The sequence below is a fragment of the Eublepharis macularius genome, chromosome 11 (genome assembly GCF_028583425.1).
Source record: "Eublepharis macularius isolate TG4126 chromosome 11, MPM_Emac_v1.0, whole genome shotgun sequence".
NCBI lineage: Eukaryota > Metazoa > Chordata > Lepidosauria > Squamata > Eublepharidae > Eublepharis > Eublepharis macularius.
In genome coordinates this window covers 45,710,678-45,727,463 of record NC_072800.1, presented here as the reverse complement: position 1 = coordinate 45,727,463, position 16,786 = coordinate 45,710,678, and the positions used below count along the sequence as shown (strand labels likewise).

The 16,786-nt window shown below is 41.4% G+C and overlaps 1 protein-coding gene across 1 annotated transcript in view; it reads left to right on the top strand.

Moving 5' to 3' along the window:
• Window positions 1-16,221, top strand: part of PLCL2 (phospholipase C like 2) — a 127,747-nt gene extending 111,526 nt beyond the window's left edge. The window contains exons 5-6 of the mRNA XM_054992002.1: window positions 3,958-4,067; window positions 14,839-16,221. Coding sequence (XP_054847977.1) covers window positions 3,958-4,067; window positions 14,839-15,018 — 290 coding nt within the window. The 3' untranslated portion in view covers window positions 15,019-16,221. The remainder of the gene's footprint in view (window positions 1-3,957; window positions 4,068-14,838) is intronic.
• The last annotated feature ends 565 nt before the right edge of the window (window positions 16,222-16,786 follow it).

The window sequence follows — 16,786 nt, the reverse complement described above, 5'->3', positions numbered from 1 at the left end:
CTTGTCTTCTCGAGATGTGGCCAAAGTATGATAGCCTCAGTGTCGTCATTTTAGCTTCTAGGGGGAATTCAGGCTGGATTTGATCTAAAACCCACTTATTTGTCTTTCTGGCCATCCATGGTATCCTCAAAACTCTCCTCCAGCACCACATTTCAAATGAATCAACTTTCTTCCCGTCAGCTTTCTTTCATGTCCAACTCTCACATTCATACATAGTAATAGGTAATACCATAGTGAGGATTATTTTGATCTTGGTCCCCAAGAGACATCATTATTGTTGAGGATCTTTTTTAGTTCTTTCATGCCTTCTCTTCTGTGTCTCAATTGCCTTCTGATTTCTTGGGTGCCGTCTTCCTTTTGGTTGACAATTGAAGCAAGGAAAAATAAACCGATAACAATTTCAATCTTTTTATAGTTGACCTTAAAATTCTGTAATTCCTCAGTAATCATGACTTTTGACTTCTTGATGTTCAGCTATAATCCCGCTTTGGCACTTTCTTCTTTCACCTTCATCAGTAGTCATTTCAAGGCTTCACTGTTTTTTGCCACTGACCTGGTGATCTGCATATCTCAAATGATTGATGTTCCTTCCACCAATTTTCACTCCAGCTTCTTCTAAATCTAATCCAACCTTCCTTATATGTTCTGTATATAGGTTGAACAGATAGGGAAATAATATACATCCATCCTTGTCTGACACCTTTGCCAATTGGAAATCATTCTGTTTCCCCATATTCTATCCTAACAGTAGCCTTTTGTCCAAAGAACAGGTTGCATATCAATACACTCAGATGTTATGCCACCCTGTTTCTTTTAACACCATCCATAGCTTTTCATGATCTGCGCAGTGAAAAGCTTTGCTGTAATCTGTACACAGGCTGATTTTCTTCTGAAATTCCCTGGTATGCTCCGTTAGCCATCGTAAATTTGCAATGTGATCTCTAGTGCCTCTTCTTTTTCTAAATCCAGCTTGAATGCCTGGCATTTCTCATTCCATATATGGTGAGAGTCTTTGCTGTAGAATTTTGAGCAGTTCTTTGCTTGCATAGAAAATTAATGCAATGGTCTGGTAGTTGCACTCTTTGACATCTCCTGGAATGTAGATTGAGTGTTTCCAGTCTGTGGGCCATTGTTTTCATATAATGTTTGTAGTTGTGCTTATTACCCTGGGATTTTCTGACTGCTTTTAATAAGTCATTAGCTGAGTTTAATTTAGGTCTGGGCTGATGAGCTACAAAGGATGTGTATTAACCATTACTAAGGGCTTGATTTTAAGAGGCTTGTGCAGATGCTTTGGAATATTTATTTATGTACTTTCTTTATAGTTTTCCTTTCTCAGTGGGATTCATGTGGAATTGTACTGCTCTCCATGACCTCACCAATGCAAAATAAAGAGAAACTGATACTCAGTTCAGAACGCTTCTCCATGATTTGGTGATGCATAGTGAAATGGAAATGTATTCGTGGAAGGGCTGTAATGTGTTACTTGTGTAGTATATTTTATATGGCCCAAAGTGCCCTCAGAATCTCATCACAGGAAATGATGAGACAATGGAACAATGTTTGGCATGCAAATTTTGTTCATTAACCAAATAACAGATGAATGGCTGAGCAATTAATATTACTGGATAAAACTGTTAAAATTGCTTATACTTATTCACCATCACATCTCCATCCATTCTAAAAATAGCTCCTCTTGTATCTAATCGGGGCAATTTATGCAGTGTGAAATTTTCTAGCTATATAATTATTTCCTTTGTTATTTCATTATAATCTACACTGTGGGCTTTTAAAAAATAATTTTAACATTTTCTCTTCCCCTGAAAAGCTGAACTTTTATTATATATGTCACTCTGGTACCGGACACAGGGCCTAGCTTAAAGAGTACTTTTCTGTCATAGCACTGAGGAGCCATTTCACGCTTGAACCAGAATAAAATTGCAGAAGATATATTTGATTTATCACCTGATATAAAAAACTATAAGTGTACTAATATAGCTAATTGCCTGATTGTTCAATTTGATGGAAGTCATGTGAGAGTCATCAGTTCCCAACAACTGTTACATCCTGTCCTTCTTTGTTAGGTGTGACAGAAATTTTAAAATATGAAAGGAAAATGGGGCTTTTAATGGACTAAAATCATTTCACTAGATTATGTATAGTTTTAGTTCCAATTAACAAAGCGTTTCAGAGGTAGCAGGCCTGGAGAAGAATTAATTTCATTTAAGACAGAGACATAAAGGAATAATAAGGCTTTTTGTCATGCCATTTAAAACCATCCTGGGATGTGTTTTGGCACTCACCAAAGTGAAATGTTGGGCAGCTTGGATTCATGTTCTTTTGGCAGCTATCATGTACACACACAAATTATTTGAAAGCGAATTAATCATTGTGTTGTAGCAAATCTTATGTGATTCATTTAAAATGCCTCCAGTATTTCACTAATGGAGACTGCTTCTGCTTCTGTAGGTCATCCTTTAATTTTTCTTTCAGTCAGTTGGCCTCCATTTCCCCAGTGAAAGGACACTGAAAAACAGTCCTCTCCTGTGTTTTAATTAAACACACATGTATCTTTTCTGCAGTTAACTAGCCATTCAATAGTTTGGCCATACTACAATTAATCAATAGAAGTCTAACACAGACTAGATTTCTCTTTTGATCTTATTTTATATCTACATTGGCTATTCTGTAGAAGCAGTTAACACACCAGCACCAGTCTGTCATGGAAGCACACTGCCATGTGTGTGTCCTTATCTGAAATAGAAAATACATAAGCAAACATGTGATTCCGACATATTTCCCAGCATTCAGGAACCCTCTACAAAGTGCCACAAGCATGCTGCTGTGCTCAAATTGCGAATAATCTGCTTGTGGTGCATGAACTGAGATTGGTGTTTATTGAAGCAGGAGATTAAAATCTCAGAATTCCACTGGAGACAAAATTGAGTCGTGACTCGTGACTCTCATCAAAGTGGTCTAAAGGAATGACGCCATGCTTGCTTTATCATTTTTCTTTGAGTTCACACTGCATAAAGCAAAGGAGGGGGAAAAGAAGACCATTTGAGTCTTAAGTGGTAATCAAACAAATTGTACTGATTTAGACATTGGGATTCCAGGTCCCCTGGTGGGGATGAAGGATTCCCCAGTCCCTCCCTCCACTCCCCACCACCACTCACCTGGCCAGTGAGAGGAAAAGGCAGGGAAATAGGCCTCCCAGGTGTGCTCCCGGAGTGACGGGATGACAACACTCCCTGAAATGATGTCATGCTGCCCTGGGAGTGCTCCCACACCTGCATGCTGATGTCACTTCCCAGAAGTGACATCATCAGGTCATCCCGGGAGTGCACATGTGAAGACATCAAAAAGGTGAGTGCCAGATGCCCCCTCCCACCGGGAGGGTAGGGGTACCTAGCAACTCTATTTTGACACCAGTCTGATTCACATTAGTTTGTTCCAACAAAACTTAGTCCAGTACAGTAGCTTTTAAGATAAATGGAAATCAGTGACATTTAATGATGTGTGAAGCAGGATGGGACAAGAAATAGGCCTTGGTCTCATGCCAGGAACCTGTTTGCATCATGTCTTTCAGTCTGGTAGATTGTTGGTCATGGTGGGGCCTTTTTAATGCAGTAGTACATAGCATCTTTTGCTGTGTTCTGGATAATAGAGAATTGGTATTGCTGATAATTTTGAAATGCGTATGTATATAATTTGCACTTCTAGGCCCACTATATTATGAGAACAATGAAGTCTACTCAGAAGTAAGTCCCATTTTATTCTAAGAAGATGTTCTTAGGATAGCAACCTGTATGACTTTCCTCTGTACTTCATTCTGCCTCTGTTTGAAAGTTTAGTTGTGAATGGAAAGCTAATAATGTGAGATGTGTTTCAAGGAAATCTGAGGGTAAAATAAGAATAAATACAACCATTTAAATAATCTTTTCCCTTCTCCCCCAGCAATGGAGTTCCATGAAAACTTGCAAAATATTGGTGCAAAGGAAGGTTTAAAGGAGAGAAAACTACAAAAAGCCATGGAGAGTTTTACCTGGAATATTACAATTCTAAAGGTAATGACTATCTACTTGTGTTTCAGAAAAAGTGGGGTCAAACTGAAGAGAAGTGGGGGAAAATTGTCCCTCTTTTAAAATTCTTTTGACTTCAGGGGGGATCTGTTTAACTTCCATACAGAATGTATGCTTTTTATTTGGATGAGTTAACCTCAAGTTGCCACTTTTAATTCATGACCAAAAGTAAAATTGCCAACAGACTGATATCATGTACAGTTCTACAGAGTAAGAAAAGTGTTTATTTTTAAAAGGAAATTCAGCTTTTATTTTGAGTCTTAAGACATGAAAAGTTATAGCTCCATTCTTTTTTGTAGCAGCATTGGTTGCACACAACTAGAATGTTTGTTTGAGTAATCTTGAATAAGATGGGACGGTAAGGAAAAAGTCAAGATTGATTATGGAGGACTCAGAAGAAAAGGTAAAGGAAATGAGTACAGTCTAAAGTAAACAGTAAAATCACGGTGTGGAGTGGGGCAAAGGAAGATCACAGTACAAGTCCTAAGCAAATGTACCTGTGAATCAGTACTGATCTGCATTAATGTGGAACTGCAAATTTGGTCTGATATTGTCTGGACAATGTAATGGGTTTTCTGAGCAATAGAAACTTCCTTCTAGGTTCAGACTTTTTCTATCCATTTCATCTCTTCTCCAGTTTCAATCTCCTTAGTCTACTCTATTCCCTTGTATCAACTAGAAAATATGACAAGAATTCATAGTATGTAAGCTTAAACTACATTATTCAGCTTACATATGAGAGTCCTAATTATCTACCTTTTGAAGTTGATTAAACTGAGAGGCTAATACCCAAGACCAGGGGTGGGCAATTGTTTTGGCTCGGGGGCCACTTTGTGGGAGCAGAGGTTAGCGGAGGGCCGCACCTTTTAAAATAATTGCATTCATTAGTTAACTTTGCATTTCAGAAAAGGTATAAATTATCTCATAAAAATCAATAAATATAAATTAAATAAAATAGTGGTAGTTTTATTCAATTTATTTATTGTGCTAATTTCATATCATCTATAGCTGCAAGCACATTTAATTTTAGAATCAGTTTAATGAGACAAATGTACCCTAGCACACTTTTCTACAATTTTTTTGAAATCAGGAGTGAGATTGCTTGTTGAGATTCTAGGCTCAATTTCAGAATTTAGGCTCAATTTTCTTGAAGTCCTGAAATCTTCTTGTGACCTTGTCCTCCAAACTCTGCAGATGATCCCTAATCTTAGCAGAAACACTTTCAGGCACTTTCTGTTTTTCTAATAAAGGGAAATGACAAAAATTGCCTTCACCTGCTTGCCTTGCAAATAGACCTAGTTTTGCTTTGAATGATTTTACATGCTTCCACATTTCATGTGCAAACAACCCCTTTCCCTGCAATGTCACATTCAGTTCATTCAATTTCTCAAATACATCAGCTGCAAACATCATCTCATATCTCCACTCCTCACATCCCATTTTTGTAACAAAATCATGATATATCTCCTTCGTGTCCAGAAATGTTTTATTTTTCTCCCTCATCTGGCCTTTCCCCCTCTGCCTTCCAAGGGGTGCCACCCAGGGCCAATTCTGCATCCCAGCTGCCCACCAGGCAACCAGGAAGGTGCTGCTTGTTCCTCACCACCAGGGGAATGGGAGCTGGCGGGCATTCTCTGTCAAGCTGGGGTCACTGCAGGGCTTGGACGTGACCCGCACCTGCACCGAGGGCCAAGGAAATGCTTTGCACCTGCCCAGATGCCAGCAGGCGGAAGGCCTGGCTCCAAGAGGGTCCTCACGTGGGTCCTTTTGGTAAGCAGGAGCTGCAGAAGAATCCCCCTCCCTCCCTCCCTCCCTCGCTGACTTTCCTCCCCTCGTGCCCTGAAGTTTCATCCCTCAGACCGAGAGCCTGCCTGCCTCCATCTTGCAAAGGATGCTCTTGCATTAGTGCCCATCCATTCATTTTCCTTTATGGCCTTGTGGTCGCGCCCCCTCCCCGCCTGCTGTGCCCTTCTGTTTACTCGTGCTGGACCGGGGGTCACTGTGGGGCTCGCAGGCGCCCTTTCCCCCTTGGACTGCCTTTGCCCGCGGCTTGCCGGCCCCTGCCCACGGCCAGCCCCGTGCCCTGTGCTGCAGAGTAGGGGGCAGAGGCCCCTGCGGGAGGCGAGCCAGGGGCTCTTGGGCGCCCCGAGGGTGGCGCTTCCCCTGCCCACCTCCTGCGGCGAGGATGCAGCGCGCGCGCCGGCCGCCCAGGCAACAGGCGGAGCGGGGCGGGGCTTTGTTTCTTCCCCACCCAATCAGCGGACAGCCGGAGGAGATTGACAAGCAGTTGCTAGGCGATGGCAGCGTCTCCCTCCCGGAGGGACCCGCGGGCTTTGTGCCAGCCGGTCGGCGCGTCCTGCAAAAAAACTCACCTCCTTGCGAGTCGTCCAGCCGGCCTGAGTGGCGCGCAGCCTGAGCCGGCGGCAGCCAGGCGCTTTCCATGGTGGCCCAGTGCGCAGCGGCAGGGCCGGGAGAACAGCGCAGCCCCGGGGAGCACCTCCTGGACGCGCGGCCAGCAGATGCGGGAGGCCGAGAAGCCCCCCTAGCACCGCCCAGGGAAGCGCCGCTGGACATGCCCGGCCGGGCCGCCCGCCCATCTTGGCGGGCCACAAAAAACTCTGTAGCGGGCTGCATTTGGCCCACGGGCCGCAATTTGCCCACCCCTGCCCAAGACCATCAAGGAAGCTTCATTTAGAAGGGACGAGGGCCTACACCCTACTCTGGGAACTGCCTGCTGATGTAGACATGCACCTACTAGGGAGTTTTCCAGATTGCTAAACATGCCATGTAAATTAATGATGCTTTGTTTCAGAAAGATTTTATCTCTGTGCTCAACTTCATGCTTGTTATTCAAATTTTCTACTACCATACCCTATTGCATCTCTTTTCACTGCTTGTCTTGTTGTTCATTATTGTACTTTGCTCAGTGAATTTCCTTGCGGTTAATTATATTATATTTTCATGTGCACTGTGTAATCCTCCTTGGATCTCAGCGACAAAGGTGGACAATAACAACAACAATAATAATTTTCTAAAAAACCAAATATGGGCCTTCCACATACAAACTCCAGTGCACCTCAAGCTACTTCACTCTTCTACATCCTGGTTAATCTAACTTCATGTAAGAATTTTCACAGGGGAAATTAAAGAGTTAGAGGAAGCATCAGAGGTTATTGCACTTCAATTTTTGTTTTTTTTAAAAATGACATTTAAAAGAGTGTGCCATTTCACTGAGCCCTCCCCAACCCCTATCCCACCCCGTCTGCTGCTTATCTTTGATACTCCTAAAATGTTCTAATGCCAGCAGAATCTTCCATTGTCTGAATATAAGGATGGAGTGGTGATCACTATTTTTTCTGTGAAGCGACAAGGGCTCTAAAGAGGCTCTGTGTAGCTATTAGGACTCTTGTTTATTTGTCTGAAAAGATGCAGCTGTATTAACATTAATGCAGTTAGGGAGAGAAAACTAAATACTTAGCTGCTCTTTTGGAAATCAGTCAATAGCACTTAATGATGTACGCAGGGAAAGTTTTAACGTTTTCATTTTTAGTAACTGAAAATGCTTGCTATACACCAGCATCACCCCTGGTGTTCTAACTCCAGAATATTTTTTGGGTTTATATTTTGCATGAATATAAAATCATGTATTAAACAAAGCTTTTTCATATGGGAGTGTACAATTAAAATGCAGAACTGTTTCCATTTGTCAGCTGCAGTCTTTTCTGTTCAGCAGAATGAAAAAGTGTGGCAAAGTTAGTCCAGCTGTCTGCCTAAATCTCATCGTTTAATACCATCCCCATCTTTTTTTCTCCTGTAGATAAAGATTCTCTTTACTCACTGAGTAACTCATCTGTGTTCTAAACGTGGAATCTATTTTAATGTTATAACATTTTATGCCACTCTTTCTCTCCCACACATTTTAAAGCCTTCTTTCAATTTATTGAAAATAGTTCCATCTCACCTCTTTTCAGCTTAATTCATCCCACTCAGACTTGTTAGAAGATCTATTGTAGAAAAAGTTAAAACATGCAAACTGTATCTCTCATCTTAATTCTCCCACACATCACATTAATTTATAGCATGTTGGATGGATCCAAAGCATGGGGTTGGATCCAGCAGTGCCTTTCCACTCATGGAAAGCGTCCTTCTGTGAGTGGGAGACCTCTTTCACTCTCAGAAGGGCTCAGTGTGTATATCCAGTTCTGTGATATGGACCCTGTGATATGGTTCCTTAGTATTTAAGGATCTGCCAGTCAAGTGCATGGGATTGGCAGTGGCACTGGCATGGAAAATTCCTGAATGATCAACTCTTCTTATTCATGTAATCTTACAGTCTCATATGTTACCAGCACAAGGGCATCAGCTATTGGAAATGACCAACTGACAACACTTTTTTGGGTGTCACATGAATCAGACTATGACCTTGGCACAAGAATTGAAAGGAAATCTCATCTTCTGTTTCCCAGAAGGATGCTAGGGTAGCCACAACATAAGTGGAATGAGAAAGAAACCAAGTCATCAGTAAATCGGTTTTGCACTTGTTTTGTTAACAAAATGCATAATGCAGATATTAAAGTCTCTCCATGGCAAATGCACACGGGCCCCTGAAGAGGGAGGGAAAGGCTTTGTTGAGACCTCTGCAGATACCTTCTCATGGGCACAGTTGTATTTGCAGTGGAACAAAATTAGAATCCAGTAGCACTTTAAAGACCAGCAGAAATTTCAAAAGAATAAGCTTTCTTGAGTCAAAGTCCATCAGTCTTTATATCCATGTCAGAAGGTGGGAGGTGTGTTACAAAGAAGGGCCAGATGGAGTAAGGATTCAGGGGTACAATGCAAAATGTAATCAGCTTGATTAAATGTTAACAGAGATGCACAGAAGATGGAAATGCAGAAAATTAGCGTCTGTAATCGGCCTCCACCTGTGGTGAATGGATTATTGCCCTAGTCCTTTAGAAAGAGAACATGTTCTTTAAGAGTGGCTGCGAGTGGGGTGGGGGTATTTTTCCCTTGATAGGAACTTTAGGAAATGCAAGACCCTTTGGTAAATTTGTTTAATAGAAGTATATCTAAAAAAGTGATAATGCTGCTTTAAGAAAATATTCCAAAAACGGTACTGCTAAGGTATCTATGTGGAAAACGCAAAGTGCATGTGATCAAATGCTAATCAGCAAAAAGAAAAGAAATAAACTGAGTCGCTTTGGTTTATAAACAGGGCTTTTTTCAGTCGGCAAACACCCACGTGACTGGTGGCCTCACCCCCATTGCCCAAAGACCCGTGGGCCCACCCCCCTGGGTGGAGCTTCCGACCTGGGTGTAGCCTAGCTTATGATTGCCTCCTGTGGGGTCAGGGAGAGTGCAGTGTCTGCTGCTGCTCTGCCACAGCTCAGCTATTTGGTGGGCTTGATGGCAGTGGCACTACTCCCTGTATCTGCTTCCCTGGCCTCTTCTCCAACCTTTCCGTTCCTTCCTTCCTCTCTCCCTTCATTTCTCTTTCTTTCCTTCTTTCCTTCCCCTCCCTCTCCCTCTCTCAACCATGTGAAGGGTTGCTTATATACCCCTTCAAAAATTGTGAGTCAGTTCTGGGGTTCTCCCTTGTGACTCAAGCACTGGCTATGGGCTGGGTGGTTGTGCAGGTGCTAAGGATCTTGGGGTTGCAGTTGATTCCAAGTTGAATATGGGTTGGCCCTGTGGTGTGGCTGTAAGAAAGACAAATGCAATCTTAGGGAGCAATGCATTAATAGCAGCCTGTGTCCAAATCACAAGAAGTAATAGCTCCACTTTACTCTGTACTAGTCAGTCTTTATCTAGAGTGTTGAGTCCAGTTCTGCATGGTATACTGTAGGAAGGATATAGTCAAATTATAAAGGATTTGGGGAAGGATGCCAAAGAAGTTGAGGGGGTGTCAGGAAAACAGATTCTTTGAGGAATTATTGAAGGAACTGGGTATGTTTAGAATAGAGAACAGAAGGTGCTTCAACTGTCTAAGGAGCATCACAAGGAAGTGGGGCAAAGACTTGTTCTGTGCTGCTCAGGAGGGCAGGGCTAGGTCTAATGGGCTTGCATTACAGGAACAGATATTTTGGGGGGACAGCAGGTGCAGCAAGCTAACAAGAGTTGTGTGGCAATGCAGCCAGATCATGTTCCAGATAGCATTTGGCTGCATCATCTCGGTTCTCGAAGTATTACAGGTTCATGAGCCAGTTTGATATAGTGGTTAAGAGCACGGGACTCTAATCTGGAGAACTAGGTTTGATTCCCCATTCCTCCACTTGAAGCCAGCTGGGTGACCTTGGGTCAGTCACAGCTTCTAGCTCTCTCAGCCCCACCCACCTCACAGGGTGTTTTGTTGTGGGGATAATAGTAACATACTTTTTAAACCGCTCTGAGTGGGTGTTAAGTCACCCTGAAGGGCAGTATATAAATCAAATGTTATTATTATTTTTATTATCAAGGAACATCAGTACTGGTGCTTGTTTATACCATGTGATGAGGAGAAATAGAAATAGCAGTGTAGGGTTACCAGCTCCTACTTGGGAAATTTCTGGAGATTTGGGGATAGAGACTGGAGAGGACAAGATTTGGGAAGGGGAGGTACTTCACTGGGATATAATGCCATAGAGCCCACCCTCCAAAGCAGCCATTTTCTCCAGGGGAGCTGATCATTGTGGCCTGGAGATCAGTTGTAATTCCAGGAGATCTCCAGCCACCACCTGGAGACTGGCAACCCTAAATGGCATGGTCTTCAGAAAATGGGAGACTGCAAATACATGTCAGTTGATTTGTGCAATGCAACCACATCTTCCAGGAGGGCCCTAGGAATACATTTCTGAGGGCACTCTGGAGGGAGATAAAATTCCCCCTCAGTGTCAGTTAATGTAATCAGGAAAGCTTCTTATTTTTACTTTGGCTGGGTGGGTGTCAGAGCTGGAAGCTGTACCTGCTGCATTCTGGCTTTTGCCTCTGCAAGACTTGTAGAGTAACGAACACGAACATTAGCCCACGAGTTTAGTACATGTAAGAAAGTCTTTGCCTCTAATCTTTTTTAAAGTCCCTAATACTCTCTAGCAGTCGCCACTTCATGTAGCAGTGAACTCCATATATCACAGATGCACTCTTTAATATCCAGAGGAGTTAGCAGTATTAGTCTGTAGTTGTAAAATAGTAAAAAGTCTAGTAGCACCTTTAAGACTAATCAACTTTACTGAGGCATAAGCTTTCGAGAACCACATGCATAAGTGGGTGTCATCAACATATTGATGGCACACAATACCAAGGCCTCAGACAATCTCATTCAAAAGTCTTTTAATCAAATGGATTCTGGTTTTGGAAAAGGCATCACGAAGGCTAATCGAGGGAGTGCTCTGGGGGGGGGGGGCTGTGCCCTGCATGATGCGCCACTTCCAAGTAGTGGCATCACTTCCTGGAAGTGTCATCACGTGTTTCTGGGAGTGTATGGTAATAAAGAGTTTCACCACCTCTTTTCCCAGAAAAAAGCCCTATTTGTAATTAGTATTGATTGAGAATTCATAAATAAAACACTGATTACATTAAAAGTAGAATTTTAGCACAATTAACAATATCTTTCCACAGAACGGCCTCTTTTCCTTCAATAGAATGGATGAAGTTGGGGCCAGATGTCTAGCGTAGTCACATAATATAGATCCTCATCTAACAAAATATTGGAAGGACCACAATCTTTTCATCATTTGTGATGAGGAAAAGTCCATATGGATTCCCATAGTTTTACACATGGAGAAATTATCTTGTCAGAACCCTCCTCCTGCTTGATGAATATATCATGTCTTGGAAGCATGAAACATTTGCAGGGGTTAGTATTTAATAGTCACAACATGTGAAGTATCGTTCACAAGACCACCTAATAACGTGAACTCTGCAGAGAAAATTCCCCAGGCACGCATGTGGAAAGATGGGAAATGTGAAATTAGTTCAATATTCTAAAATTTGTGGTACAAAAGTTTTGTGGCTCCTATCAGTATTCAATACCATTCTAAGTAGAGAGAAATCCTTCTAAGCCACTGAAATTTAGTGGCTTGAAAAGGGTGTAATTCTCCTTAGGATTGCACGGTAATTATCTTAGACAGTAGAGAAAAATTAATGGAAGGATATGCCTGAAACAGTTGCCAAGGTGAGAATATTGATTTGTATTAGAAAAAGTCCATGAAAAGAAATACATCTTTGTAGGTAGCCCTACAAACCCATGTTATGCTCTTTCAGTGTTGAGATAAAGCCATATAACAATTAGTACAAGTGCCGCAAGAATGCCTGCTGCACAAGACCTAATGAATAAACATTTAGCAATTTTATAAGAATTCACCAACACAGTTTTGTATAGAAAAAAGTTGCCAGTAGGTAAATGATGGCCATCTCTTTGAGGGGGGAAAATCTATCGAATATAAAAAATGATGGTTAAAGAGAGACACAGTTTCTGTACAGAAATAGGTCACTTCTTCAGGGTATCTGAAGAAGTGAGCTGTGACTCACAAAAGCTCATACCCTACCACAAATGTTGTTAGTCTTATAGGTGCTACTGGACTCTTGCTCTTTTCTACTGCTACACACAGATTAATACACCTACCCATCTTGTATAGAATAGGTATTCAGTCATGGGTCAGCTCTACTAGGGATGCAAAGTGCACTGGAAAGTAAAAGGTCTAGTGTATACAGAACTACATACGCATCCCTACTGACGCCTGCACGGTAGTCTTCTGTTGTTCCTGTGCTGCTGCAAGTGATCTTTGAATTAGGCATATGATATATTTTGGCTGAAACAAATGTTTGTGGGATGTGTCAAAGTAACTATGAATTATTTTAAATAGAGTTGTTGTTGGCAGTGCTTTTTTGTTATTTGTAGGGAAGGGGGAGGCTAGTCTGTGGTCTGTTGATTTACATTCCCTGTCAGTTATCACATGAAGCTACCTTGGTATACCGAAAGAAAGTCAAGAACTGTCTGGCTTTTGTCCCACTTTATTAAGTGTTTCTGTTAATTTCAGTGGGGCTTGAATTGGATTCCAAGAGCTTTATAGATAGTGTGCAACATGCAATTCACTCCATTTTTTTTTAGCAAAAGCAAAACTTGACTAGCTCAAGTTTAAACAGATTGAATTCAAACAAAAGGGGCCTGAATAACATCAAAACAAACCATTCAGTGTTTGAAATTCATGAAAACATTTGTGATAAATTCATGGAAACATTTGTAATACTAAGTTTTATGGATTTTTTTTAAACCCATGTTTTCTAGGACAAATTAATGTTGTTGAAACCAAAATGCTATGAATGAATGTTCTCAGTTACAGAAAAAAATCTAAATGACCAGATCAAATTTCAAGGGCCCTAGTACGTCCTGCCCCATTTCTAAATCCCCATTTATGTGATTGGCAAAAAGTAATTTAGGCAACCTGAATCTAAATATTATATAATCTCATGGCATAGAAATTTGAATGCAAACATATTGCTTAGTTCTGTAAAGAACTATTGTGTCAGGATTATATTGTCCGGGCTGCTTGTTCAAGAACAGCACAGTCCTCAGGGAATACAGCTTCTGTTTTATAAATCTGTTTCTTGCTTGTTGCCTTTCCCATTGCAAAGGATTCCACCTTTACAGGAAGTAAAGACATTTGTACTAGAAACTCATTGTCATGTCCTTTGAACTACTGGTAGTTTGGAAGCAAATGTTTCCTCCTACTCTGACCAAAGCCCCTAGTCTGACGGACCTGGTCAAATCGGGACTGAGCAGGGCCAAGGATCAGGGGCCCGATGCAGCCAAGTCAGTCATCATTCCTAAGCTGGAGGATTCCTTGAAGCTCCAAAGCCAGGTGGTGGAGGGCCTCAAGGGGAAGCTAAGTGAGAGTAGCCATCTGGGCAAGGAGACAGTGGAGCCCAAGGCCAGTTCAGACTGTGGCTAGCAGGCTGAGGTGGACCTGGTGCTTTGGTACAGACAGGTGATTACAGGAAGGCAATTAACACTTCTGAGTTGCTGGTGAAAAAGGCAATCAACACCAGAAGAGTTGCTGGTGAAAAATGTACTTCTGCCTCTCAGGGAGCGCAGAGCAGCATTGAAATAAATCACCTGAGCTGCTCCCCGTAATAGGGTACTGAGAAAAAAAGAGTATCACGGTACCGTACCCAACCAACAAAGAAACTAAGCCATGATAAACTTACTAGAAAAATATTTAGTATTCCAGTTAAAGGTTAATATAACACTTTTCAAGGGTCTTAAATATAGAAATACCATCAAACAAGTAGTACATATATTAGAATAGGGTTGCTAGTCTCCCAGTGGGGGGTGGAGGATTCCCCACTCCCATCCTCCTTCCTCTGCCACCACTCACCTGGCTGGCAGGGAGAAAGGTGTGGGAACAGGCCTTCGGGTGCACACTCCCTGCATGGCGTCACTCCCAGGAGTGACATCATCGCGCAGGCCCCGGGAGTGCTCCCAGGCTTTGCACCAGCTGATTCAGCCTATTTGGGGGCCCAAATTCGCCTGCCGCAATACCCAGGAGCTTTCCTAGGGCCTGCATGATGATGTCAAAGAAGTGATGTCATTGCACCGTACGTTCAAGAAGAAACTTGAGGTAAGTGCCAGGTCCATCCAATAGATTCAAAATCTAACAAAAATCTCTTGTCACAGAAACCATATCTGCATGTACTTTGTTTTTTTGTCATGATAGACAGGATGATGGAATAAAAAATCAATACTGATAATTGTGATTACTTTTTTTTTGTTAATTAACAGGGCCAGTCTGATCTTCTTAAATATGCTAAAAACGAAGCACAGGAGAATCTAAAGCAAATTCATTATGCCGCTGTATCATGTGGATTGAATAAGCCAGGATCTGAAAATGCTGATGTTTCCAAGCCCCGCCGGAGCCTGGAAGCAATACCTGAAAAGGCAGGTGAAGAAAATGGAGAATGAATGAACATTCCCATCATTATAGAGTTTATAACTCTGCAACCATTGTAGCTGCACAGGACATTTTGCTTTGCACTTACCAGGGAGGGGAGGAGAAATCCTGGAATTTTAAAAAGCACAACTGGAGAAGCTAATTACAATCCATGAAAACTGTGAATGTATGTAGGAATTCTATGTGCAAAAACAATGGAATTGTTTTAACATGGAAATAATATTGCTGGCTAAAATTGTATATGTGTGAAAGATATCACATTACCTTGTGCAAAAACTATCATTGTTGTTCCATAGGGGAAAAATAGTTTTCCTGAATGGAAAAATGATACAAGGGCAAGGAAAAGAGCTTTTGTTTGTGCTCAGAAAAGTGCCTTGATTTTGGGGGAAAAATTAGGTGTGCAGAGCTATTGCCTTGATTTTTAGAAGAAAGAAGACAGTACAGTTCTCTGTTTGTGGTAATTAGACATGTCATTGCACACCTAACTTTTAAAAAAATCGGGGCTAAGCATTTAGGCAAATGCACACTTTTTTTTACAAAATTGTGCAATTTTGGGATACTTGGCAGCATTTGGATTTGGAAGTGCCACTGTTGTTTTTGGATCTTTTCTTTTCCTTTTTTGTCTTGTTGTTGAGCCATAAATAAAAAGGGAAATGTAAATAGAAAGTGCTTATTTGCGGCACAGTGCACTGTGGAAGAGCATAGAGGGAAAACGTGTAACCAGCCTGTGTCATCAAATGCCCAAATTAGGCACATACCTATTTCCACCTCCAAGAACATCTGCTGATGTCTATAGCTAATGTAAAAGTGACCAAACTGCAAGCAAAACGTTGTAAATAGTTTTATCATTTTGTGGAAGTGAAGATGTGTTCACATTAAAATGTTTTATGATACCTATCCCCATGTTATTGGCCTAAACAAGTTTAATTTTGTTTGTTTGTTAAATAGATTTCTAAAACAGATTCGTCAATATTCTTATTACATGGTTTTAACATCAATTTATTTCTGTTTTATTTTTTTAGTCTTACAGCAGTAAATAACCTCACTGTTTGCTGAAATATACAAACCAAGACCTGCCTCCTTATGTTTCTGCTGTAATCAGTAAAATGGGGTACGACATCACAAGGTGCAATAAATTTGAAGCCAATGAAGTGAGTCTAGCGGTTTTAAATGCTCTTTTTGTTCAGGGAGATTGACACGTTTTATTTTTATGAACATGGCAGTTTCCTGAAAGCCAAAATCCCAAATTCTGTAGATCTCAAAAAGCTTCCTTTCCTTCCAGAAAGCTTGTTCAATAAAAGAACCATAGGCCCTGTTCTGGATCATATTTCTTCAATTAAGTCACTTGCTTGAAACATCTTACTGAGATAGAATTGCTATAAATGACTGTAAGCGTGGAGTCTGCGACTTGAATAATTCAAAATCCAAGTTCTGTCTAAAATAGGGTTCAGAGACTAGGAAATAATGGAGGCCATCCTGCAAAAGAAAAGGACAGCCAGAATGCTCTCTTAGTCCCTATGCAGTCAGTCCAATCATGTTCTTGACATTATCAAGATGTCTCTCTGTGGACTAGCATTTTCAACTAGCATTTTCTCTACCTTAAAGTACAAGTACAGTGCTAATATATGTCCAGTCATGTATGTATTTGATCAGAGATCAGAACCCAAAGCCAGCGCTTCCATAGGAGAGCTAGAAAATTGTAAACAAATGTGTGGGTATGGTACAGGAACAGAGGAATTGACTACTTAGTGCTAGGGCTCCCTTTGTCCTGAATATCAC